The sequence below is a fragment of the Lemur catta genome, chromosome 9 (assembly GCF_020740605.2).
Source record: "Lemur catta isolate mLemCat1 chromosome 9, mLemCat1.pri, whole genome shotgun sequence".
Classification (NCBI taxonomy): Eukaryota; Metazoa; Chordata; class Mammalia; order Primates; family Lemuridae; genus Lemur; species Lemur catta.
The window spans coordinates 6,457,860-6,482,392 of NC_059136.1; the positions used below are offsets into that span (position 1 = coordinate 6,457,860).

The 24,533-nt window shown below is 50.8% G+C and overlaps 1 protein-coding gene across 4 annotated transcripts in view; it reads left to right on the top strand.

Annotated features, from left to right (window-relative positions):
• The window catches only part of NTRK3 (neurotrophic receptor tyrosine kinase 3), a 351,142-nt gene that overhangs the window by 93,738 nt on the left and 232,871 nt on the right, over nucleotides 1-24,533 (top strand). For all 4 annotated transcript variants that reach the window (XM_045561747.1, XM_045561748.1, XM_045561749.1 and 1 more), the window contains exons 4-10: nucleotides 4,954-5,022; nucleotides 13,770-13,927; nucleotides 14,717-14,859; nucleotides 15,266-15,407; nucleotides 15,900-16,196; nucleotides 22,401-22,424; nucleotides 23,992-24,056. In XM_045561747.1, the coding sequence (XP_045417703.1) occupies nucleotides 4,954-5,022; nucleotides 13,770-13,927; nucleotides 14,717-14,859; nucleotides 15,266-15,407; nucleotides 15,900-16,196; nucleotides 22,401-22,424; nucleotides 23,992-24,056 (898 nt within the window). The remainder of the gene's footprint in view (nucleotides 1-4,953; nucleotides 5,023-13,769; nucleotides 13,928-14,716; nucleotides 14,860-15,265; nucleotides 15,408-15,899; nucleotides 16,197-22,400; nucleotides 22,425-23,991; nucleotides 24,057-24,533) is intronic.

Consider the following 24,533-nt stretch of genomic DNA (forward strand, 5'->3'; position numbering starts at 1 on the left):
GTCAGGGCCCTGGGGCAAATGAGGGGCTGAGAACAGGGATTGGTTTGCTATTGCAGCCAGAACAAAAGACCACAGACTGGGTGGCTTAAACCACAGAGATTTGTTTCCTTACAGTTCTGGAGGCTGGAAGTCCAAGATCAAGGTGTCACTGGCAGGGCTGGTTTCTTCTGAGGCTTCTCTCCTTGACTTGCAGATGGCTGTCTTCACCTTCCTGGGTCTTCACATCTTTTTCCCTTTGCATGTGTCTGTGACCTAATCTCTTCATATAGGGACAACAATCATATTGGATTAAGGACCACCTGTATGACCACATTTAACCTTAGTTACCCCTGTAAAGGTCCTGTCTCCAAGGAATTTAGGACTTTGGCAGATAAATTTTGGGGGGACACAGTTCAGCCCATTGCAACACCTGAGTGAGAGGGACGAGGGAGATGGGGAGATGGGGTGAGCGTCTGAGAGCGGCGTGGGTCTGGGATGTTGACGTGACCAGGTGAGGATGCATCTGGTTTAATAGCACAGGGATGCAAAAGCACCCGCTGCCGACAGTCCTGCATGCACCAAACCCTAAGATACACCTGCCTACTGGGCCTGCACCTCTGGATTTCAGCCCCACTCTCAATCCAGGAAACCCACAGAGCCTTGCGTCTTCAGGCTCACTTTGTGGACTGGGCTTAATGTTCCTTCTCAACTCTCAGCTCCCAAAGGGACAACAGAAGAACTCATCTGGTTGGTTTGTTTTGGTGACAGGGTCCATCTTGTTGACTCTTTGTAGCAATAGGGTTCCTGGGGAAGAGGGTGACATCCTCCCAAATCATGGGCCACCATTCTTGCTGTAGTTGGTGCCACCATTAGGAAGGTCACAGGACTGCTTATCTTGCTGAGGTTTCTACTGGTCAGAGTGGTGGTTGCTTGGGAGGACCCCTGTCCACAGCAGGCCAATGCAGGAGGGGTCATCTCAGCCCTGTGGCACCCCAGGGCCCAAAGTTTGGCCATGTGTATATCTGTCTCCTTGTTTCCGGAGCACCCAGCAGCCACATCATCATCGTTTATTACCTCTGGACCCCAGAGTCTGCTCTGTGAGAGAGCCAGTTGTGCAGGACAAAATTAATGGCTTTGTTTGGGAGTCTCAGATGAGAGATAGAGGGGGCAATGTCACGGAGCTTGATTTTGGGAAAGTGTTTGATGCATCATCTCGTAAAATCTTGCTCACTAAATTAATTCAGTGGTCAGGTGGCTGGGAAACTGGCCATTGACCCAAGCGAAAGTCAGAGCCGGCGGTAATGGATCTATTAGGGAGGAGGCACCGGCAAAAGGCTGCCGTGGGGCTCAGAGGCAGGATGGTTCTTAATTAAACTGTTGTCTGATGAGCAGGGTGACCAGCTCATCAATAACTGATGACAGGTGAATGCAGGTGAGGCACCAGCTGGAAGGAAAAATTGGGGGCAGTGAGTTCTGAGTGGGTGGCCAGTCACATTGAAGCCCTGTGCCTTGATGTCTTTGCCCTGCACCATGAGAATTCATAAGTGTCTACGCGGGCAGGATGGCCAGAGGGGAGCCCTGCTTGTTCTGTGGTGTGTGTGTGTTTGCCTTGTTCTTGTCGTCTTTGTGTAAGTTTGTCTCTGGGGATGGGTGCTTCTACTGTGTGTCTGGCAGGGTGCTATGTACAGCTGCACACGTTGTGCACCCTGCACTCATCCCTGGACTTGTGCAATACAGTGTCCCTGTCTCTGGGAACATGCACTGGGTTGTGTGTGTGTTTGGGCAGAGTGCATGAGTGCTGGAGTGGCTGCTCCGGCTGGACAAACAGCTGGGGGAATCCAGGGGACCTTTCTCCTCCAGCTGGGACTTGGTGGGTTGGGAAAGGGTGGGAGGAGAGGAAGCTGAGACACCCTTGAGAGAGCAGAAGCCCACTTTCCCTTTACCATGTGTCCCAGGAACCCCCCCTCCTCTAACTTGTAATAAGGCAATAATGCTATTTCTTATTCTTTATTTGCGCAGAATGCCTGTTATTTTCTTTCTTCCAGAATCCAATTTTCTCGTGACATTTCTGCCTAATGTAGCAAAGCATGACCTTTGTGAGAGGACATTGCTGGCAGCATCTCTCTGCCCGGGGCTCCCCAGAACTCCTGGCCGGCTCCCTGCCTGCTCCTCCCTGGGAGATGGGCAGGGCTGCCCCTCACCTGGACTGCTCCTGTCTCCTGCGAGCTCCCACCAGCTGCTTTTGTGTCTTACCGGGTCACGTCCCCCACGGCTTGCTGGGTCTGGGGTTTCTGGCCGTCGACTGCCTGCGGGAAGCTGCTGCTCAGCTTCAGAACCGCGGGTTTTGTTCAGGGGAGCACTGGGGAGGGGTAGTGAGCTGAAGGTGGGGGCTGGACATCTTTCCAAAGTGCTGCAGGGATTCCCCTGTGGATTTGGAAGTTTGGGGCTTCGTCCAGTTTTTGCCACCGTGGATGCTGTTGTGCATAAATAGTAAACCAGGAAAAACAGAGTAAAACAAAAGATTTCTACCTAGATGAATCAAACTTTCAGATTTATTAAAATGTCATAAAGGCTAATGGCATTGGAGACTCAGAGAGTGGTACCAAATCCTATTGTCCTCAACCTGAACATCTGAGGCCCTGGTCCAATAGCTAGGGTAGGGTCGGCGACGCAGTAGGGGTGTGTGTCTGATGTCCGTCTCCACCCTCCCAAGCAGGAGATGGCTGCTGCAGGGAGCTTTGCCCACATGGTGTCCCCAAGTGGTCATTACTGCAGTTCTTCTATGACCCCTTTCCTTCGCCTCGGTGTGGGGAATGGTGGAAATCTGTAGGAATGAGACATACGGTCGTTAGGAGTTTTGGGAAGCTGAGCGTGATGGATGGCTTAGGTGCATGCTTTTAGGGAACATGTGCTGTCACACCAGAGCTCTCAGCCCTGCAGAGAGGAGGTGGGTGGCAGGATAGGGTTGTGGACTGTATCCTACAGAGCATGGGCTTAAGGACTCCAAAGGGAGAGAGTACTGGGTGTGAGGAAGACAGCGGAGCAGTAAACTTGGGAGATGCCCACCTGTGGTCCCTTCCCTTCTCCACCTGTCCCCTGCACCCTCAGAGCAGGGCTGCCCTTCTGCACATTCCTGTCTCAGAGACACAGCCGGTTCAGGCCGGTGTAGGACCAAGCCAGTTCACCCCAGATAGGGTCACATCCCATGAGAGGGGAAGCCCTGTCCTTTAGGCTGCTGTTGTATTTGAATGTCTGGTCCTGTTGTGAACTGGGTGGACTCTCTCCCTAAGTGACCTTACCAGCCCCGGCTTCTCCCATGAGCTCCAGACCCGTGTCCGTAAGCAGCTATTTGATTTCTCTCTGGATGGCCACCGGCATCGCAAACTTCATATTTGCGAGGGAGGCGCTTGATCCCCCGCCTCCACGTGACCTTTGGCTGGCTTCCTCATCTCATGCATGATGTCCCCACTCACCTGCTCATGCAGTCCTCTGTCCCTCCTCTCCCAAATCCAATCCAATAGGAAGTTCTGGCACCTCTGCCTCCAACACTGTCTTGCATCCATCCGCTTAATTACCTGAACTCCCTCGTCCTGCTTGGAATACGGTAGCAGCCTCTCAGCCGGCTGCCAACTTCCAGTCTTGTTCTATTTTTAAGAATGGTAATTAGATGATGTCACTTCCCTGCTGAAAACTATGAAATGCCTTCCTGCCACTCTTTAAAATAAAACCCAAACGCTTCCCCGTGGCCAGCAAGGTGGGTGTGGCGTGAGTTCCTCTCCCGCGTCCCCCGGAGCATTTCCTGGGCTGGTTCCTCTCAGGCCTCTGCACTTGCTGCTCCACTGCCGGAAACGCTCCTCCCTGGGACTCGGCTCATTCTCGTCCTTCTTGTCCCAGGTCCGATGTTACCTTCTCAGAAGACATTTCTTTGAGCCCTCCCCATCCTGCATCAGTTACTTACCTCACTTTATAGTCTTCTTCTGCTTACTCACTTGTAACTTGAATAGAAGGTTCCAGAGGGATCTTACCTTCCCTCTCAATGGTCCACCCCCTCATTCCACTGATGTTGTCTATTTTTGGCTCCAATAAATGTTTGTTGTAGAAGTCATCTAAATATAGGTGCAGGGATAAGCGTGCGTGTGTGTGTGTGTGTGTGTGTGTGTGTGTGTGTGTGTATGTGTGTATAAGTAAGAGCCTGTATTTGCATTTACTACCTGCATGTTTAACACACACAAGCGTACACATGCTCCTGTATGTGAATAGATATTTACCTAAGTGGCATCGGCGCTGCCATCACTTCCCATCAGCCGATGAGTGCATTGTTCCAGGGGTGCCACTTCAGTTCCAGCCGTGTCTAACTGCTGCCTTGAAGGGCTGTTATCGCATCGAAAGTTGTTGAGCCTGGCAAAGTAATAACCGTGGGCGTGTTTCTTCTTTTATTTGGAAGACTAATGGCTGCTCCTTTCCCCTGTACATCCTAATGAGAACAATTAAATAGCCATTAGGAGGAGAACAGACGTAGGAACAAAAGGCTGATGTCTTGATCATTGATGGGCATGTTTGCCGGGGGAGACTGGCTAACCGGAATTGGAGGTGACCTGCAGGGTTTTCAACCCGTGTGCATTTTAGGAATGTTTGTTGCCTTGTGTACCCTGAAAGCTCTCTGCTGCCCTGGAGAAGGATGGCTTCATGACGGCTCCCTGGACTTCTATTGTGGGGAAAGCATATGTGACAATGAGCAAGAGAATCTTACTGTTTCTTTGATTTGTAAAATCTTGCTTTTTTAAAAGGCCTCAGAAGCCTCTCCCAACCAGATCTATGGCCTCAACTGTTAGCAGATGTATCATTGGCCTCACAGAATGAAGAACAAGAAGAAAAACAAAGCCAGGCTCCACTGAAATGGCCAAGCTTACTACCAAGCACATTATTTATGCCAGATCTATTTTCTAATTTTCCCTTTATTTGCCGATCTTGCAGAAACCTGTCGAGTAACCGGCTCACCACACTCTCGTGGCAGCTCTTCCAGACGCTGAGTCTTCGGGAATTGTAAGTTCGGTTTTGAAGACTGTGCAGGTACTGAAGTGGTGGTAGCGGGTGGGTGCGGAGAAGTGTCAAGCAATGGAGCTACTCAAGGCTGGGCGTCCAGCTGAAGGGGCTACTTGGGTTGGATGACATGAAGTGTACCATGTTCAGTGAGAGCAATCCACTCTGTTGCTTGGTTTCTGATGCTCTTACTGGGCATAGTCTGTTTCAGAAAATAGGAATCTCATCTCTTACTAGGATTTAATTTTTGTGAACTGTAGGTAATTAGTAATAATAGTATTGATATTTATAAAAATAAAGAATATTTATCAGTTTATTAGAATATAACATTCCTGGTACATAACTTTATAGATTATCAGGTATGCTTTCATTAATGTGACCTTAGATTTATTATTAAAAGAGTTATAAAAAGTAGGTGTCATTATCCTCTGCATTTTATGGGTAAGCAACTTGACCCTAGAAAGGCACTTGAGTCAGACTCAACCAAGATCTCATTGCTGGAGGCTCGTGGAGGCAGGACTTGAACCTAGGCCTTCAGCTTCAGGTTGTATGTCCTTTCACCACTCAAGATCTTCTGTCAGATTGCTTGGCTCAAGTATAGGCATGCCAGAGAGGTGGGGGAGGCCATATATTTATTTAATCTGCATGTGGACTGTTCAGCCCTGCTGCAGTCCAAGGCTGATCAGTGCACCCCTGCCCCAGCCAGCCATTATCACAAACAAATGTTGGCTGGATGAGTGAAAATTCGTGACCACTCCTGGAACAAATAACTCTTATTGATGTGTGACTCATTGGGGTCATCTCTGTGCGTGAAGGACAACATATTATGTTGTGGGCATAAATCAAGGAATAAATTGCAAAGGAATTGAGGCACGGATGAAGTTCAGGAGTCAGGGTTCCAGAGACGCTGCTCATGTGTTTCCCTTTTACTCGATAACGCAGATCCAAATTTGCTGAATGCAGATTGCCTTTCTTTGTTTACTGAGAGGCAATGACCTTGGACCTCTGCCTATGCTGTTGGCCTTTCAACTTGTTCTCTCTCCACCTGGCAAGATCTGAGTTCATGAGTGCATCGCAACCTTACCTTTTCAGACCCAGCTGGTCAGGAAGGGGAATATTTACGTTTGCCGTCCCAGCGGCCTATCACTTCATGACAACCTTGTATACTGTAGGTGGAAAAGATCTTAGAGGTAAATTAACGTGACTACTACGATTTACTACTGGCACTGATTTCTGAGCTCTTCCTTTGTGCCAGGCACGATGCCAAGCAATCTATTAAGTTATGTACGTCATTTAATCTAATCTGCATGACAATTCTATAAGGTAGGACTTATTACTGTCATTTCACATTTGAGGACATTGAGGTGCTTAGCAAGGTTAAATATGCTCTTTAAGGTCACTCATTAAATAAGTGGTAGTATGTGGACTCAAAGCCTTGGCCTTTATGCTCAACTAGCTCTTAATTTTTAAATCTGTCTCCAAGACAAGGATTATTCTATAGTAAATTTTAAAAAGTATATGATTGCGGTTCTTTGTTAAGTTACCCTAGAACTGCTTGGGGGCCTTTGGGGCTCTCCTTCTTGGGAGTCTTGCGTCTCATGCTCTTGGAGCGCCTGTCCCTTCATCTGTAGGAGCAGGGGCAGCGTCTCTCTAGGGGACATCTGGGGTCTGCTGTTGCTGAATTATTGAGAAAAACATTCAGTGCTCTTTCTAAAAAATGATTGGATGTGAAATCAATGGTGTGCTGCTGCCCTGGTGACCTGTTTCGTGGAGTTTTAGAAACAGTTGTTCGTGGATATATATTTAAAGAAAATGTCAGATTTCTCCCAGAGGATCATGGGATCCCGCATTCATCTTTGCCCGGGATCGATACGCCGGTGGGCTCGGCGTGACTTATGGAGGAATGAAGACGCTCCCTCAGTGTGAGTCAGGCTGTGAGCGCCACCATGTCGGTGGAGTATTTTATTTCTGTCATATTGTTAAATAAGAAAAAATTATATCGGAGAATAAAGAAACCCCCCTCTGAGGAGCAATCGCCCTGGTTGGGGTCTATTTTTGAGGCAGAATTGAGTGTTGAGAGTGGAAAATTTATCTTTTGGCTGGAGGGGCTGTGTGTTGGCTCTTAGCAGTAGCTATGATTAAAATCCAAACAATCCCAGTTCCTGGCAAATGGAAGGGGGGGTAGTATTTTCTTGTCTGACTTCCTGATTAGTCCACATGGCGCCATCTGCCATGAGCCATTGAGACTGCCAGGGTCTGCCCCATGGAGCCTGTGGGCTGGGGTGTGGGGATGGGTCACATATTTCCAGGAAGAAAGAATCTGGGCCTTGGAGGAGAAAGGGCTCAGTGTGCTGTGGCAGCCGGGAAATCCACACGCCGGAAGTGTGAGGCTTCGAGGGACGCTCTGCAGGAACGATGGGGCAAACTGGGGTGTTGGATAATTCCTTAGCATGTTTCATTCTGTCTCTGAGGATCTCTGCCATACCCTCAGCCAGCCCCTCCCCGACCAGAGGGTCTGGTGATGGTGAGACTCCCATGGGAAGGGTTGAGTGTCTCTGACTCTTCCAGAAGGATAGGAGGAGAATGAAGAGGCATATATTGAGCACCTTCTGTGTACAAGATCCTGTCTCATCCTTGGAACAATCCCACAAGGGAGGTATCATTATAACCAGTTTTACAAATGAGGAATTTGAGGCTTGGCCAACTCAAACAACTAGTCCAAGCTCCCATGGCGGGTAAGTGGTCAATCTGGGAATTAGTAGTACGATTTTTAGCATTATCACCATCCAGGTCTGCTGTTTCCAATGGCCATGCTCTTTCTCTTACCCAGCTCAGCAACACACCCTGTATGATCAGTGTCTCCTTCCAGAAACCACTCCGGAGGTGGCAGCTCCCCTGCGTGGAATCCCAGGAGGAAATAAGCTACTGTCTCAGAGTCCTTACCATGTGCCAAGACCCTTTCTTTACCTTCTCTCCTTCGCTTCTGTCAGATGAGGGTGATGCACGTAGCCTGCAGCCCCCACCAGGCCCGGGGATGTGCCTCCTACCGGGCGAACTGGAAGCCCCTTTCATGGCTTGCTGTAGAGTAGCTGGGGCTATTTCAATGGCGCGGGCTTGAAGACATTGGCCTTGGCATGGTGCAGTGCTCTCAGGAGCTTCTGGTGACGGCAAGATGGTGTTTTTTCCTTAAAGAGAAGACTGGAACTGTCTGTCCAGAAATCAGAGCAAGAATCAGAGAGATGGTCTTAGAGATAAAGCATAAGTTGGGAAGGGAAGAAGCTCGGATTCTGAATCTCATGACACGATTTAGGTGACGGCAAGAGGTGCCCGAGGACACAAACCCACAGCACAGAGACCCTCCAGAAACACCCTAAGGACCATCAGCGTGCCCTGAGCAGGCTTGTCTTAATACCCTGCACGCCCTGAGCAGACGTGATTAAAATAGATTGGAATATTTCATTTTCTTAAGGCAAAGTGATAATTACCTCTGGTATAATTTGCAGATTTAATCGACTTGGTAGAATATTAGCTCAGTGTCAGGGATGGGTTTGGGCTGGTCCTGGCACTTTTCTTCTCCCGGTCTTGGCTGTGACCACTTTCCACGGCTCTCTGGGAGAACTAACCAGAGGATGATGTTAACGATAGTATTACTGTAATGACCATTTCTGGCCCTTTATAGCCCCTTTTAATTCTTAAAGCATGTTAGTGTATGTTATGGCCCATCCTCATGGTAACTTTGCGAAGAAGGAAGGGGAGCACGATTATCCCCATTTTATGGATATCAAAATAGAGCCTTAGAGAATTAAGTTACTGGCTGTGTTAGTTTCCTAGGGCCACAAACTTGGCTTCAAATAATGACAGAAAATTGTCGTCTCACCGTTCTGGAGGCCAGAGTTTGAAATCAGGGTGTCGGCAGGGCCGCCTTCCCGTCACGGGCTCTGGTGGCTCCTGGGGCTCCTTGGCTTGTGGCAGCGTCACTGCAGTCTCTCCTGCATCTCACATAGCTGCCGTCCCTGTTTGTCCTTCACCTCCCTCTCCTTTCTCCTATGAGGACACCAGTCATTGGATTTAGAGCCCACCTGAAATCCAGAGCGATTTCTTCCCTGATCCTTAACTTGGTTACGTCTGCCAAGACTCTGTTTCCCGGTAAAGTCCCATGCACAGGTGCTAGGGGTTAGGACTTGGACATATCTTTTTGGAGGACACAGTTCAGACCACTGTATCTGCTCAAGGTGACACAGTGGCTCAACTCAGCTCTTTGGTTTGTGCTTACCTCCTTCTGACCGTCGTCATCTCAAGGAGGCCTGTGCCGGCGCCTGGCCCCGTGGGGATCCTTCTCCCTGTGACACCAGAGCTGCTCTTGTTGACCTGCGTCCCCTCCCCATTTTCAACGGCCTGGCCCCAGGATTGCCACTGGCAGAGCCAGTGATGCTGGGGAGGGGAAAAGAAAACCACCAGAGTGATGGCTGGAGGGAACCGATGTTTTTCAAACACCCAGTCTCGGCCTTGGCCATGCTGCAGAGTGCCCCTGCGTAAAGCCCAGATGGGGCCGAGTTAATCTGCGGGGAGCCCCCAGGGCCCTGCGATTAGGCCCCAGGCCATCTCGGGCCAGGGCTGGTGTTGGTGAGCTTTGCCCTGCGGCAGCTGCCACTGTATTATTCATGGGGCCGCCTGCATTATTAATGGAGCATGGAAAGCGGAGACGTAGGTTCTGCCAGTCTGCCCTCGAGCCCTGGCTCCAGGCTCCTGTGCTCCACACCTGGTCAGATGGGAGAAGGGACACAGAAGGGACAGCAGTGTTCAGACCTAGCACATGCCTGTCTTTGCCTCTTGCCCACCTCACTGTTGGAACCCTCTCTCATCAGGACATAAGGGTGATTGTGGATTTGCTCAGCAGGCTGTCCAGGCTGCCACTGTTTGAAGACTCCAAATGCTTTCTACTGTGTATGTCTGTGTCTCGTTCTCTAGGAGGAAGTCCAGAGGGATGGGGAAAAACTGAAGGCTCTTTTCCAGGAAACTGTGGAATGCAGCGAAGGGTCTCAGGGTGCATCGGGTCTGTAGGCAGGGCCCGGAGGGAGAGGATGGAAGGGAACAGAAAAGCCGTACTGAGCCCGCACCTGGCAGCATCCCCAGCACGTCCCAGACACCTCACCTAATTCTCCCGCCAGCCTGAGGCCACTTGGCACTGTCTGCCTTTGGGGGCCCTGAGATGTGGGCTGTGCAGCAGCGCGGGCTGCAGACAGTGCTGTGTGGCTCGAGGCAACCCAGCCGAGCCCCTGGCTTGTCTCGTCTTTTCCACCCAGGTGGATAATTTGTATTTTTACACCTACTTAATAATGAATGACTGCATCTTGTCAAATGAGCAGCTGGGAGAAGTCAGGCTGACCTGTTTTGGTTCGCATGTATTCAGGCATCTGGACCCCGGTGTCCTGCCAGCAGGGCTGCCAGGCCTCTCCTTGCTGCCCCTGCAGTGGATCCAAACCACTGCACCCCTCAGGCCTCCCTCTCCCACAGACGCCGTCAGCGCATCTGTCCCCTGCTTTGCTACGGAGCCCTCTGCCACCCCCTGCCTTGCCCACGCTTCCTCCTTGTTGTGAGGTTAAATGAAGTAGCGCGTGTCGGGCGTCTAGCCTGGTGTTGGCGCGGTGGCAGGTGCGATGCTGATGTGATCTTCCTAGTCTTTTCATCACACGTTCTCATTTCCTGTCTCCCTGTTCTCTTTCTTCTGTCTGCTTTCCCAGCCACACGGGCATCTTGCCTTGACCACGTCCTTCCCCTTCCTTCTCTGACGCCTTGATGGCTCCCCCCCACCCCCAGCCCATCCCAGATAGGTTTCATCTCTTCCTTCCTGCTGATCCCTTCTCTTCTGTTTTCAGAGACCGTCCTCTCCACCATGGACTTCCTGTCCCCTGGAGCTTAAAACCATGGGGTCATCTTTCACTCCTTCTTTTTCCTCCACCACCATCAAAGCACCAACTACTTGTCTTCCTTGTGACATTTGCTGAATTCTCCCCTCCCCTTCCCAAAGTTTCACCGCCCACTCTAGGCCCCTGTTAACTAGGCTGGAGTTCTCAAATGGTGGCCCAGGGTCCCTTGGGGGTCCCCAAGGCCTTTTCAGGGAGGTAAAATCTCTTTTCATAATAACACTGAACCATTATTTGCCTTTCTCACGCTCATCCTCTCATGAGTGTACAGTGGACTTTTCCAGAGGCCACGTGACATGTGATGACAGCATTGCTCTGACGACTCAGGGGGTTTGTGCTAAGGTGTTTTAAATCTTTCTCAGTTTTAATTTCTAATATGGTAAATAGTGATAGATGTAACCTACATACACGGGAGCTCTTTGAGGCCCTCAGTAATTTTTTAAGAGCGAAAAGGAGTTCTGAGACCAAAAGTTTAAGAACACTGACCTAGACCCTGCCAGTCTGTATGGTGCCTGTGTGTGAGTTAGGAAAGGTGCCCCCTTTGGGTGGATGTAGCTGCATCTCCAGGGCACCGGGTCTGGCGAAAGCTGTGCAGACTGGATTCCATCCCCTGTTCATCCCTTTGGCTGGGTACTTTGAGAAATGTACGAACTGCACAACTGTACGCGGCGACCCTGTGTTTGTGAGCCATCCTAGCTGCCGCCCCAGTCTCTAGCTCCCTGCTCCCCTCCTCTCCGGTTTATCCAGTACAGTATCGATGAGTTGCTCTTTTCACTGAACTGCTTTGTCCACACTGTTCTCCAGTTCTAAGGGTCTCCATGGTTTCCTGTTGCCTCCTGGATGAATTTCAAACTTCCTGATGTGGCAGTGAAGGTCCTCCACCATCCGGCTTCACCCTCCCAGCTGTGTTTCCCGGTGCTCCTTGACACACAAACTCTCTGCCCTGCTCAACCTTTCTTTCCTGTGCTCACACCTTGGTCTACAACATTCCCTTTGCCTTCCTTACTTCCCTCGAGCGCTTCCCCGTCTCTGCCTGCGTAAGCTCCTGGAGCCGGGGCCCTGTGCTGCTCCTCTGCTTCTCCCCCTGCACCAGCACTGCCTTGTCCGTGACAGGCGGGGTGGGGAGTGCAGGGGTTTGGGAGTCCAGCAGACAGGGACTTGCAGCTCTGCTCTGTGGCACACCAGCCAAGGGACCTTGAGCATGTGACCTAACTCCTCCAAGCATCAGAGAGGCCCCCTCGCCTGAAAGGGCACAGTGCCGGCCACCCCTCGGGTTGTTGTAAGAGGCAGGTGCTCCACAAAAGTTGGTTCCTTTGCCTCCACCTTTGCTGAAAGAGCGCCACGTGCACGGGGGGTCCTGCGCACTTTTAGGCTAAGAGGATGACAGCATGTAGGGTATTCGCACGTTCCACCTGCAGTGTCCTAGTGTCTGGAAACAACCCGCTCCCCTGAGGACTTGCTTCTTCCTGAAAGCTGATTAATTTTGATGCACATTTAAGTATTTTGGAGTTTGCCGTTGTTGAAAATATCCTGGACTTAGGATAGCGAGCAAGTGCCCCTGCCTGTGGGCACCAAGGCATGCGTCCCCTTGGTGGTCCAGAGAGACTCTTGCTCTCCCTGCTGACCAGGTGTTCAGATTTATCTCATGCTCTTTGTGCTAAGAGGTTGGATTGATTAATGCTGTTCATCGTCCCTCTAACAACCCCATTGAGAGGGGAGGTGACTTGCTTCAAGTCACAAGGAAAATCAGTGGAGACGGAGGGCCTTGAAGGTGACTCTTTCTCCATAAGACATTCTTCTTCACCAGGCTGAGTGGTCCTGGAGGACGGGGCTGTCTTATTCATCTGTGTATCAGCAGCACTCAGCCTGCGGCCAGGTACGGAGCAGATGCTTATGGAGAATTTGTTGGATTCATGAAGGAATAAAGCTGGTCCCAGTATGGGCTTTGAGTGTACCTTGGAAGTAGCTGACTACCTCCTCCAATCAGGGCCAGTAACACACACTCTATCTCCCTGTCTCTGTCTTTCTCATTCTCTCTTTCATTCAACAAGAATCTCTATGCCAGGCTCAGTTTTAGGTACTGGGGATACGGCAATGAACTAAATAGGCAATGTCTCTAACCTCAGTGGAGCTTAATCTTTATTTGGAGAGACAGATAAATAAACAAACCAAAATAAATATTTAAAGTGATGCTCGTGGTGGTAGATTCTAGAAAGAAGAACATAGCAGGGCAATGGAGCAGGCAGTGTTAGGTTAGGGGTTGGTGGCTTTTTTGTAGGAGGTGGTCTGAGAAGAGAAGGCTGTGTGAGTTCTTGGGGAAGGAGGGGAGGCAGAACTGCAGGAATGCTGGGTGAGAGCGCGGCAGGCAGAGGGGACAGGAGTGCAAAGGTCCTGGGGCAGGAATGAGCCAGTCACGCAGGTGAACTCATAGATATTAAGGTCAGTGTGGCCGAACAGGTGTAGGGGGGCGGTAGGAGCCCAGGTCCGAGGGCTGGTGGAGAATGGTGCAGCTTAGGTAGGGCTTCGACTCTGATTTTCTGTGAGACGGAAGCCATGGGAGGGTTTTGAGAAGAACATCCTCAGCTGACAGATTTAAAAGAGTCCTTTGCCAGGTTGGATTTCTTTCTTTTTTTTAAATGAGTTTATTAGTTTTAAAAGTAAAATTTATGGACTTACAAGTATTCTTCTACTTCTTCCACAACCTTGCTAACCCCCTTCTCTCCTTAATCCCTGAAGGACAGGTGGGGCCCCCTTGGCCTCAGCCCTGGGAGGGGGCTGGGTCATCTTCGGTTCAGAGGTTCCCTTCCCCTCTCTCCTCGCCCACAGGAGACTGGAGCAGAACTTCTTCAACTGCAGCTGCGACATCCGCTGGATGCAGCTGTGGCAGGAGCAGGGGGAGGCCAGGCTGAACAGCCAGAACCTGTACTGCATCAGCGCCGACGGCTCCCAGCTCCCTCTCTTCCGCATGAACATCAGCCAGTGTGGTGAGTAGTGGCTGCCTGGCCCCGCCTGGCTCCAGGGAGGCATCCCTCAGACACCTGAGATGCGGTGGACGTGGGCTTGGGTACCAGAGTCTTCCTCCCCAGATGCCCTCCCAGCCTTGACCTCTTGGCTTTGGTGCAGACCTGACTCACCTTCCCCCTGCTCGGTCCTTTCTGTCGCTCTCTGAGCCAGCGGTAGGAAGGCTGGTGCAGGAAGGCAGACAGGACTTAAACGGGCCCCTTCTCATCAGACCAGCGTCCCTTTCTCTCTGCGTTACCCGCCAACCAGGCCAGAAGGGGCGCGTCTCAGTGTGGGCTCTGGACTGCCTGTGTCAGGAGCTTCGAAGGTGCTTTCAGAAAAGCGGATTCCTGGGCCCAGCCACAGATTTTCCAGATCAGAAAGTCTGGGGGATGTGTCCCAGGAATCTAAATCTATAGCAAGGTCTCTCTGGGCATCTGAAACTCACCAATGTTTTGAGAACCGGAGCTCAAAGTGGAATGGTGCCATTGGGCTTAGTGGCCAGAGACACATTTTTTGAGCAGCTGCCCCAGCCCTACCCTGCCACGTAGGAGGGTCCAGCTGCATGGGCTTCAGGTTTGAGTTCTGATGTCTACTGGGGAGGTGGTGTGAAGCGTCTGGGATTTGGTGGGGGGGTCTTCCAAGAACCCAAGCGGGTTATATTAGAGTCGTTCCTGGGCAAGGCAAGAAGTGCCACCATCAGCCCCGTGGACAGGGCTTCCTTGGGTAGTAAGTGTTTGCCTGTCTTCTCGCCTGCCTTGCCCGGCTCCCAGACCTTCCTGAGATCAGCGTGAGCCACGTCAACCTGACTGTACGAGAGGGTGACAATGCTGTCATCACTTGCAATGGCTCTGGATCACCCCTGCCTGACGTGGACTGGATAGTCACTGGGCTGCAGTCCATTAACACCCACCAGGTAGGATCCCGGGCTTGGGCCCCATCAGGGGGCTGGGGGTGGTCGGTCACTTTTTAGTCTTAAAGAAAATTTGTGGTCCTGTCACTTTGGGAAAAAACAACATAGATTTGGGTTCCAGCTGTGGTATTTTTCTGGCCGTTTTGATCTTATCAACTTCTCTGTACCTCAGTTTTCTCATATGTGAAGTGGGCACAGTACCATACTGCCATTCACCTTGCAGGGTTAGTGCGAGGATTGCCTGGATTCCCTGTGAAGAGGCTGGCACTGGTCAGTGTGCTTCCCCGGAAAGTCCTCCTTCACCGTGTGCTCGGATTTCCTTCCGACCCCTAAGGGTGTTTGTGGGCTAGGTGAGGCGGCCACCCTTGTGGAAACTGTTTGATTGTTGTCTTTATTTTGGGGTTTTCAGACAAATCTGAACTGGACCAATGTCCACGCCATCAACTTGACGCTGGTGAACGTGACGAGTGAGGACAATGGCTTCACCCTGACGTGCATCGCGGAGAACGTGGTGGGCATGAGCAACGCCAGCGTCGCCCTCACCGTCTACTGTGAGTGCCCGTCATCGTGGGGACAGCCCAGGGGAAGGGGATGCAGACGCGGGAGCTGGGGAGGGACCAAGGTGCTGCTAGGGGTGAGCTAGAGCATGGGCTGGTCCCCCAGCAGTGGCGGGAGGACTCCTGCAGAGCAGGACTGAGAGGTCAGTCCTTGGAGAGCAACCCCAGGAAGGGTGTCCCTGTCCCTCTTGGGTTGAGTTGGAGCCTCCACCTCAGCTACATCTCAGGACGTCCTGAGTTGCCCATTCTGCCTTTTGTTGAGGCCCTGAAGGCACTGAGAGGGACCCTTCAGCTGAGGTGGATCTGGGCAGCTTGGGGACGACAGAGTCTCTTCCCCTCTGTTGGGGTGGTGGGGGGGGGCCTCTACTCCCCTTGGCCCTTCCAGAATGGGTGGGGAGGGATGGGGATCCCACCCCAGATGCTGGGGGGCTGCTCTAGCACACAGGGGCCTCTGCATCTTGGGCTTCAGCTGCCTTCCCCCTGCAGACCCCCCGCGCGTGGTGAGCCTGGAGGAGCCGGAGCTGCGCCTGGAGCACTGCATCGAGTTCGTGGTGCGCGGCAACCCCCCGCCCACGCTGCACTGGCTGCACAACGGGCAGCCCCTGCGGGAGTCCAAGATCATCCACGTGGAATACTACCAGGAGGGCGAGATTTCCGAGGGCTGCCTGCTCTTCAACAAGCCCACGCACTACAACAATGGCAACTACACCCTCATTGCCAAAAACCCACTGGGCACAGCCAACCAGACCATCAATGGCCACTTTCTCAAGGAGCCATTTCCAGGTGAGGGCAGCGTGGCTGGCCCGGGGTGTACAGAGTCGTTGGGGAGCTTGGGGGATGGGGCACGGTGGTTTGAGAGGAGAAGCAGCATCAGTGCTCATGCCGTGATCGCGGGTAACCAAACGCACATCGGGACACATGTAACCACTGCCTGCATTTTGTGCGAGCTAGGATAAAGTCTCCGTTTTTCCATTAGCTGTCATAGTAAAACACCAAGATCCTTCAGAAAGGCACAGCGGTGCATACAAGAGCACACTGTGTCACAGTGCAGACAGTGGGGACTTCAGAGCTGGACAGTAGCGGTGGGGAATCTTGGTCCCGCTCTTCCCTAGCGGGGAGACTCTGGGCCTGATAGTTTGCTTTTCTGAGCCTTGATTTCCTTTTCTACAAGGTAGGCCTGACTACACAGATCTTGTGGCTTTTAAAGGAGTCAAGGTGTATAGAGCACGTGTTACAGGGTTTGACACATGGTGATGGTTCCACGGGACTTCGGCGTCTGTCCAGTTCAGCCCCGCATCTGGCAGATGAATGCCCTGAGCCTCACTCTACTTGCTGATCAGCACCAAGGCTTGACTTGGGTCTGGGCCCCGGGTCTGGGGCTGCTTCCTCTCTTGCTCCGTGATGAGCCGATGGGGGTGTCCCTGATGCCGTCAGCTTGGGCTGGTGCTGATGCCAGGTGGACCAGGGCTAATCATTGAAGTCATAGAAGAATTTGCTTGATTGGATTTTTGGGAAGTGATGCTTTGGCTGTCTGGGCTAAGGCCTTTCACATGTCTTCCTGAAGTTGGAGGAAGGAAAAACCTAGAATTTAGTGAAAGTGGCTGCAGCATCTTGTGGTGGGTTCTGTGATGGATAAGTTTCTGTCTGTGAAGCCTCATGTCTTTGCTGACCTTGGTGCTTCATGCTGGGGACTGACTGGGCGACCTCTTGGCCTTCCGTACCTGGGAATCAGATTTTGATGGGATAGGGGAAGCGTAAAGACCAATGTGACACACACGCACACACACACACACGCACACACACACACGCACACGCAGAGGGAACAGACAGCCAGAGCTGGTGCTATGCAGCCTGTGCTCATAGAAAGGGGACTTCACAGCCTACACATAACCGGGGGAGGCAGCTCCAGGAGGCCGTATTTGTCTCGGTGCAAGGGAACTTGAACCAGAGGCCCCAAGAGTGAAACTGGAGACGTGAGGCTGCCTGTGAAGCTTCATTCTAGTTTGCCATTGAGGTCCAGGAGAAGATGGAGCCCTCTGTTTGGAGAGGGTTGAGGACGTGCTGATGTTTGAACCCTGACAATCCCATGTGGTCTGATGTTTCCAGCGTCATCCCCAGTACGCCTGGTCAGAGGCCTGGGGACACTTCCCTCATGGCCACGCAGGGCTCTCTTTTAGCAGGTGGGAGTCCTGGCCCACACTGAGGAAGCAGTGGTATTTAGATGCAGAGATACTTTGTTCTTATGTACTACAAAGTCACGCCTTGTTAACATAAGGGGCTGGAGTGGCCCTTTGTCTCATGTGCGTCACCCACTGATTAGAGAAAGAATTGTTTTTAAGGATAGTCTACTCTCCTCGATGGGGGAGGAGTGAAGCACCTGAAGCAATGCTGCCATTTCCAAAGGGAAGCTCCTGGGACCCAGAGAGAGTGGGAGCCCTAGAGTGCTCTGGGGGGAGGATGGAACATTCTGGGCTTATTCCCCCAGAGGGTGTCCTGAGAGCTGCAGGGCAGCAGCAGCAGTCGGATGATGTGGTGGACACAGTGTCTCCTTTGTGTCCCTCCTCTTGGGAGGAAGCAGTTCTCTGCAGATACCTCCTCTGCCCCCGCAAGGTGCAGCAGCCCCTTCAAATACTCCCGGCGTACCCTCGCCACCATGGTCAGTTTTCAGTGCCTCCTAGGTGGTTCTCAAAGTGTGGTCCCTGGACCGGCAGCATTAGCACCACCTGGGAAAGTGTTAAATCTCAGATTCGCAAGCCCCGCTCTGATCTTCTGAATCAGAAACTCTGGGGTGGGGTCCAGCCGCTCTGTTTTAACAAGCCCCAGGTGACTCTGACACTCCATCTTTGCAATTTGCTACCACAGCATTTGGTGGGACTCTGGCCCAAGGGAGGAGGGAGGGAGGATGGAGTCACAGAGAAGCTGAAGGAGAAAGCAGCTCACCTGAGGTCATTTCCTCAGACCCATCTCCACTCCGCGGGGCCACCCCGCGTGAAGGCTTGCTTGTTTTATGAGCCTTTGTGTTGCAGGAATCAATGGATGATGAAAAGGCAGTGACAGGGAAAAGATGGGCCAGTCATGTCAAGTGACAAGATGTCTAAACTTTCAGGAGAGTCAATTTTCTGGGGGAGCAGGCAGGGGTATGTCATAACCCTCTGAACCAAACCGCGCCCTGGCTGAGCCAGGGATACAAAGCCTCTCTGTGGATTCCCTCCCTCCTCATGCCGTGCGGGTGTGGAGACATCCTACTGATCGTGGGCCTCTCTCTTGCTTCCAGGCAGTGGAGCATCGAGATTAAGAGCAAAGGCTCTGAAATCAGACAGACCTAGGTGCAAATCCCATCTCTGGCCTCCCACACAGTGGCCTGGGCTCCTAGCATGGGGCTTAGTGCATGCTCAGGCCAGGTGGAGGACAGCCACTGCTCTGTGCCTCTGTTTCTACATCTGTGAAATGGGAATGATAACAATATCTGCTTCCTAAGTTACCATAAAGATTAAATGAATGCTCAGCAGTGTGTCTGGACAGAGAAGAGGCTCACTAGCCGTTGGACATTGTTAGGATTGTTGGGGTACAGAGATAAGATGAATTCAGGAGTTCTAGAACCAGTGGTCATTCTCTGGCCATGCTAGTAAGTCCTAGCAGAGAGTCTTAAGGCGGTCTAGGGTAGTGGTTACGGAACCACAAGGCAGGGTGCAAATGATCACACAGTCACTTGTCAGCTCTGTGACCTCAGGCAAACTACGCAACCTTCCTGCTTCTACCTCAAAGCTTGTGGTGAAGATTCATCCACAGGAGCCCCTCTTGAAGAGTTGTAGTCTGGGACTGTAGGAGACATGTGCATTCCATTCACAGCACAGCCCCTGTTTAGACGGTGCCTTGGCGTGCCTGACCAGTCCTCTCGTGGCCTGCTGGAGGGGTCAGAGCTGAAGACATCCCTGGGTACCATCCTCTTCCAGTGTGGAGGTTTCAGGCCCTCCCGCAGGTTAGACAGGAATCAGGATGCCTTCCTCTTCCAAAGCTCCTGTGCTTCCTGGATATATAAATGCTTCCAGGCTCCGGCAAGGTGTTAAACATCCATAGACTGATTTGGAGATTCCAGGGTTCAAGACTCAGCCAAAACATTTGGCTAACATTCTCTAATACATATGAGAGCCTATGAGAAACATGCCAATCAATACGAACTGCAGTTGATTTGGCACCTCTCTTTTCTCAGGCTCTGAAGCAAGGCTAGCGTTCCCATCTCCTCCCTTCTCCCCCAGAGCAGGCGTTCAGTCACCTGCCATTGAGAAGAGGGTGCTCGCATGAAGGGCGTGCTCAGGAATTGGAGATAGCACTATTGCTGTCCGCACGACAGTGCAACAGACAACAAGCAAGCAGCCAAACAGTGTGTGAGCCGTAGATCAACCTTTCTCTGAAGGGCTGCTTTACAGAAAACAACACATTCCCACAGCGAGTTAGGGAATATTTGCTGGTTCATACGTGTCAGAGCTATGACTGTGAGGGCCTGGAATGAATGAATGAATGAATGAGTTCTTCTTACTCCTCAAGGTGTGGTGGGCCTGGGGCAGGAGGAGGTGTCGTGTGGTCCAGGGGTTGACCAACAGCATCAGCATTGCCCGGAAACTTGTGAGGTATGCAAAATCCCAGGGCCACCCTAGATCTGCTGAATTGGAAACTCTGGAGTGAGGACCAGTCATCTGTGTTTCTTTGTAATTTTTAAAGATTTTTAAATTTTCGCATTGAAAGAGTTTGGAATTTACCAAAAAAAAAAAAAAGTTACAAAATGGTACAAAGAACTTCCTTCTCCCCTTGGCTTGGTTTCCGCAGATGTGAACATCTTACCTAAGCACAATCCAATAATCAAAGCCAGGATGTTAACATTGGTCCCACTCTATTATCTAATCTGCAGACTTGACTGAGATTTGATCAGTTGTTCCACTGATGCCCTTTCCTCGTCTAGGGTCCAGTCCAGAATGACACATCATGCTGATGTCACCTTAGTCTCTTTAAATCTGGGACAGTTCCCCAGTCTTTGTCTTTCATGATCACAGCGCTTTTGAAGAATACTCACTAGTTATTTTGTAGACTGTCCCTTGGTTTGAATTTGTCTGGTTTGTTTTCCTAATTATTCATTTTTGGCAAGAACACCACAGAAGGGAGGCTCTGTCCTTTCAGTGTGTCGCGTTGGGGGTGTGTGGTGTTGATGTGGTTAGCACTGCGGGTGTTAACTTTGTCACTTGGTCAAGGTGGTGTCTGCCGGGTGCTTCCGCTGCAAACTGACTACTTTCCCCTCTGGAAGTAGTAAGTGTAATATTTTAAAAGTTCATAAATGGCTTGTTTCTCATCATTCTTTCACTCTCTAAGACTCATTGGTGATTCTTGGCTGAAACAATTATTACTGTAGTATTTGCCAAATGATGATCATTCTATTTCCAACGTTCCTTCTACATTTATTAATTGGAATTCTATAAGGAAGAGCTTTCCTTTATTCCCTCTTTATTTATTCAATTATTTATTTGTATTAGTATAGAATCATGGGATTTATTTTGTTCTATGGCTAAGAATTTATGTATTAGTTTGCTAGGACCACAGACTGAGTGGCTTAACCAACATAAATTCATTTTCTCCCAATTCTGGAGACTGGAAGTCTGAGATCAGGGTGTCTGCAGGGTTGGTTTCTCCTGAGTCCTCTCTCCCTGGCTAGTAGATGGCATTCTTCTTACCTGTGTATTCATGTGGTCTTTCCTCTGCATGTCTATGTTCAAATTTCTTCTCCTTATAAGGAAGCTAGTCTTCTTTGATTAGGGCCCACCCTAAGGACCTCATTTTAACTTAAGTCCCTCTTTAAAAACCCTTTCTCCAAATACAGTCACATTCTGAGATACTGGGGATTACAGCTTCAACATATGGATTTTGGGGGACACAGTTCTGTTCATAACAATCATGACTGTCATTATTTTGTTGCTTAAATGGTCCCACATTTTGCCATTGGGAGGCCCCTTGACATTGGCTCCCGTAACCTCTGTCTAGGCCTCCATTCACCTTTGAGCACTTTCTTACTTTCTGGTACCACAAGCTGTTCCAGGCACATCTTGTACTTTCTCTGCCCCAGCCCTGAAATCATTCATTTCCCCAAGGAAGCTTCGTTCCTTTTATTGGAGGATAGTGATCACCTTCCGGATGTTTCTGTTGAATGCTGAAGTTGGAGCATCTCTGGCAGGGTGACCAAGAGACCAGACTTGGATTTGAATCCAGCTCTAATTCCTTCTTAGATGAGAGCCATCCAATTAGTTAAATCTGCATCAGCCAGTTTCCTTATCTGTTAAAATGTGGATAATGCTACCCGCTTCCTAGGGTGGCTGTAAGGATGGAGTGATGTGTTACATAAAGCATTTAACAGCCCCTGGGTCATAATCAACGTCCAGTAAGGATTAGCTTTCATTATGAAGTGAGCTGTTGCTAGAGGCCAAAGATCAAATAACACAGTTCCATCTGGGGGATGAGCAGATTCTAGAGGGATTCCCAAGAACCTGTCAGTGACCTACCAGAATCACCTCTATAGAGAGAGTCGAGGAATCTCATCTTGAGATCATAGCTAGAAAGGACCGGGGGAGCCCACCTTGCCACACCATCCCTGGCACTCTGCGTCCTGAAGGAGGGGGCTGTGGATGAGACAGTGGGTCTGGGTTTAATTCCCCAACTCATAGAGAAACTAGTTTGGTTTCTAGTTCCGTGGGCTGCCTCCCCTGAAACCAGGGTCTTTATCTCTTACTCCTTCTCAATTTGGAGGACCACCCCTGCAGAGGTAGTGTAGCGTGGAGAGAGGGGTGATATGCCAAGGAGTTTAGTTTTTCTGTTGCTATGGGAACAAGGGGTCACGGTGAATGGGAGAGATCATAGCTATTAGGATCATACAATGTGTCTGTTCTGGTTTTTATTACATTTGTTAATTATCTCTTTGTCCTTTTTTTTTTTTTTTTTTTTTTGCAGAGAGCACGGATACCTTTATCTTGGGTAAGTCTGCTTTACCTTTTGCTTTGAAACTGATTCATTCTGCTACTTGTGATAACTACTGAATCCAAATAGCCCTCTCTCTTCTTCCACATCATCCACAGCCCATGGCGGCTGAGGGTTCTGAGTGAACTGGGAAAAGGAATGGGAGAGTAGAAATGCTTCTTGAGTAATCACTCTATGCCTCAGTTTCCCCCAGGGAGTTTTCCAAGATCTGACCACTTTGTGGGTCTCTACCTAGATAAAAGGGTCCTGGGTCAGGATGGATGTGGGGTTTCATGTGCCTTGCTAAAATTCTTCCTTTTTTAAAAATTTTAATTTAAATAGAGACAGATTCTTCATCTTGGTCAGGCTGGTCTTGAACTTCTGAGCTCAAACGAAGCTCCTGCCTCGGCCTCCAGAGTGCTAGGATTACAGGTGTGAGCCACTGTGCCTGGCTCTATAGAGTTCTATTGATCATCTTAGTTTTTCTTGCAGACAATACAGAGCCTATAAACCTGCTAGTGTTTTTCACCTGCTTCAAGAGCCTGAGAATTTGGCCAAGACCCACCTCGTGTAGAGCTGTGACTCACAAGATCTCCCTATAGGCTTATGTGTCCTCAAATGGAATTACTGAGGCTCAGTGTATAAGTGATTTGGCGCTAGGGCTAGGCAGTCCTAAAGGGATTTGGGATTTTGTTTGTGGACTGTGGGAAAACCTATGTTTGCTCCTTTTCCTTTTCCTCCCCACGGAGGTGGGAAAAGCAGCAGCAGTCGCTGCCATTTCTGCCCGCTGTCCGGCCCAGGGCGGCAGACTGTGCTGCTTAGGAACTCCCCTGGCTGCTTGGCACTGCTGCAAAATCAGCTATGATTCCTTCAGTTGTCCTTGGTCTTAGAGGACTTGTAATCTCTCAGAATGTACCTTCAGAGAGTTCTGAATTGGGGCCATTTCTTGCCAGGGAGGTGATTCTAGATGGGGGACAAATAGATACTTGGCTCTCTCTCCCGGCCTTGCGCTATAAAGGTGGGGTTCCCTGGTCAGGTGGTTCTGTGTTTTAACTTGAGCTGCCGCTGTGCTCTGAAATCAGTGTTAGGCGGCTGTGTATGGGGCCACAGGCATCCTGGATGTCACTGAGGAGCAGAGAGAAGAGAAGGGGCACGGGAGAGGGGAAGGAATGCCTATGGCGGGGAGTAGCAGAGTGTCAGCAGCAGCTGCCATCACCAGTGAAATTCGCCTAATCCAGACCCTGGCTGGGATCCCAAACCACTTTCCTCCTTTCCACCCCACAGCTCAGGGCCCATGTTGCCCAAGTTCCATTATTTTCCCTGGGGTGGGGATAGGGGATGGGAGTGGACGTTTTTGATTCCTTAGGGAGCCTGTCCCAACTGTAGCACCAGTCAGGTGGCCAGACAGGGTCCTGCCTCTGGGGACTTCTGCACAGCCCGTGGAGCGCAGGCCGTGAGAGCCCGGCTTCCTGAGGATGTTCTGCAGCAGGAAGTCCCTGGGGCCTTGGGAGTTGGGCAGGGACCGCGGCTGAGCCTCCCTGGCTAGTGAGCTAACTGCCCTCCTCCTCTTGTGTTTGGCTTTCAGTTGACGAAGTGAGCCCCACACCTCCTATCACTGTGACCCACAAGCCAGAGGAAGACACTTTCGGGGTGAGTGACTTTTTGGTCAAGAGGAGCATGTTGACTAGTGTAGTAGATTTCAGACTTCATTTGTGTTGCTGACTTTTCCAAATGTTATCTTCCTTGGAACCTCCATCGATAAGGCAGAGAAAAAGCAGTGACGAATGAACTCCCTTCAGGTGTTTAAACCGTCCTTGTTTGATGGGACTAGTTCATTGTGTGAGGAAGTCTTTGAGGCTCTGCTGCAAGCCCTGGGGTTCAGGAGAGAACAGCCGGAGGATCCCCCGCTGTTAGGAGCCCAGCTGGGCCTGCTTGAGAGGCTCCACCTGCACCAGCCTCCCACAGAAGCCCACGTTGCTCAGGGCATCTCCTCAGTGGGTTTTCGAGAGCCCCACCCCTGCTCTCTGAGTCTGAGATTTCTCCGGGGAGGAGAGGAAAGGAGTCTTTTTAGAGTCCAGGATAGAACTATCCCTCCTTCCCGGATAGGGATATTATGTGCAGAATTTC